Genomic DNA, 1,489 nt, shown 5'->3' with positions numbered 1-1,489 from the left:
GAAGGCATGACTCCAGTCTCATTTCCTACCTGAAGCCTTTCCTTATCACATAAGCTCAAAGAAGTGTCCCTTTCCCCAGATTTGGAATGCCCCTTGAGCCGCGCTGACAGTGTAACATAAATGCCCCCACCCTTCCTTGGATCCGCTCAGTCTCAGTCTGGAGCTCACACGCCGTCGGCACTCAGCTCATCTGACCAGTTGTACACACATCATGCTCTTATAATGAGCCCCATGAGCTAAAGGAGATGAGCTACAGTCCTTACCTTCGCTGATGGTGGACATTCCGGGCTCTCCTGAAGCCAGAGACTTCCACGGATGTGCCTGCAGGTGCATTTCGGGCCCCTTAGCTGTGTGGAGAGCAACTTGCAAAACTGCATTTTTCAGGAGAACAAAACTCTTTCACAAACAGAGCTCCATGTGAATCCCCCATCGCTGCAAGGCTGCGAAATCTTGAGAGATGTGAGAGATGAACCCTGTAATTTTCCGTTTGAGATTTTCACGCGTGTAGTCCTTTCTGGGAACTGATGGGTGGAGGTTTCTCTACCGTCTCCCCTGAATGGTAATCCTTGGGTTGTCATCGGTCACGTGACAGTGTGTTCTCCATGTTCGTGTCCACTGCCAAGTCCTCATTTCTCACCGAAGTACGTGGGCATCTTTTTCTCTCAGACGTTTGCATGTTTCTTCAGTGTACCCAGTTGTTCTGCTCTGACCCTCTTCTGCCCCCTTGAACTTCACAGAAGCTTCAAGGATCAGGCCCACTGGTCCTGACGGAGGAGGAGAAGAGGACCCTGATCGCCGAGGGCTATCCCATCCCCACCAAATTGCCTTTAACAAAATCGGAGGAGAAGGCTCTGAAGAAAATTCGGAGGAAAATCAAGAACAAGGTGAGCCCTTCAAACCTAAGTGCTGCTCCTTTTTTTTTCTTTGTCTTTTAAGTTTATTTATTTATTTGAGAGAGAGAGAAGGGGAGAGGCAGAGAGGGAGAGGGAGAGCGAATCCCTCGCTTAAACCACAAACTGCAAGATCAGGACCCGAGCTGAAATCAAGAGTCGGAAGTTAACCAACCGAGCCACCCAGGTGCCCCAAATCTAAGTGCTTCTATGAGCAGAGACTGTGACCGGAAGTGAGCCTGCGTGTCCCTGCTCCCCTCTTCCCAGGGACCAACTATGGCCTGTCCCATGGCGGGGGACAGGACTCAGCCCTGCCTCTCCCCTCCCTGGGGGGCAGGAGCACAGTCACCACTCACCTCTATGTTCTTCCAGCCCCTCCACCCATCCTCTGGGTCAGCGGGTCGCAGATTGGTGCGTGTGCTCCTGGGGGTCACGGGAGGCCCATTCAGGGGTGAGAGGAAGGTCCTAGAGTTCCCATTCATTTTTTTTTATCTCAGCCTTTTAAGTTTCTGTTTTGGGATGTACACAATATTTTCCTCTTGGAGGCACGTATATAATTTATAAATAAACGTAAATACATTATGGGTATTTGTTTAATT

The 1,489-nt window shown here is 50.2% G+C and overlaps 1 protein-coding gene across 1 annotated transcript in view; it reads right to left on the bottom strand.

Annotated features, from left to right (window-relative positions):
• CREB3L2 (cAMP responsive element binding protein 3 like 2) overlaps nt 1-1,489 on the bottom strand; it is a 115,241-nt gene that overhangs the window by 26,284 nt on the left and 87,468 nt on the right. Inside the window, exon 5 of the mRNA XM_029917950.1 lies at nt 264-371. Coding sequence (XP_029773810.1) covers nt 264-371 — 108 coding nt within the window. The remainder of the gene's footprint in view (nt 1-263; nt 372-1,489) is intronic.

The sequence above is a fragment of the Suricata suricatta genome, chromosome 2, assembly GCF_006229205.1.
Source record: "Suricata suricatta isolate VVHF042 chromosome 2, meerkat_22Aug2017_6uvM2_HiC, whole genome shotgun sequence".
Classification (NCBI taxonomy): Eukaryota; Metazoa; Chordata; class Mammalia; order Carnivora; family Herpestidae; genus Suricata; species Suricata suricatta.
The sequence above is the reverse complement of the archived record's forward strand: the minus strand, read 5'-3'. Positions and strand labels throughout refer to the sequence as shown.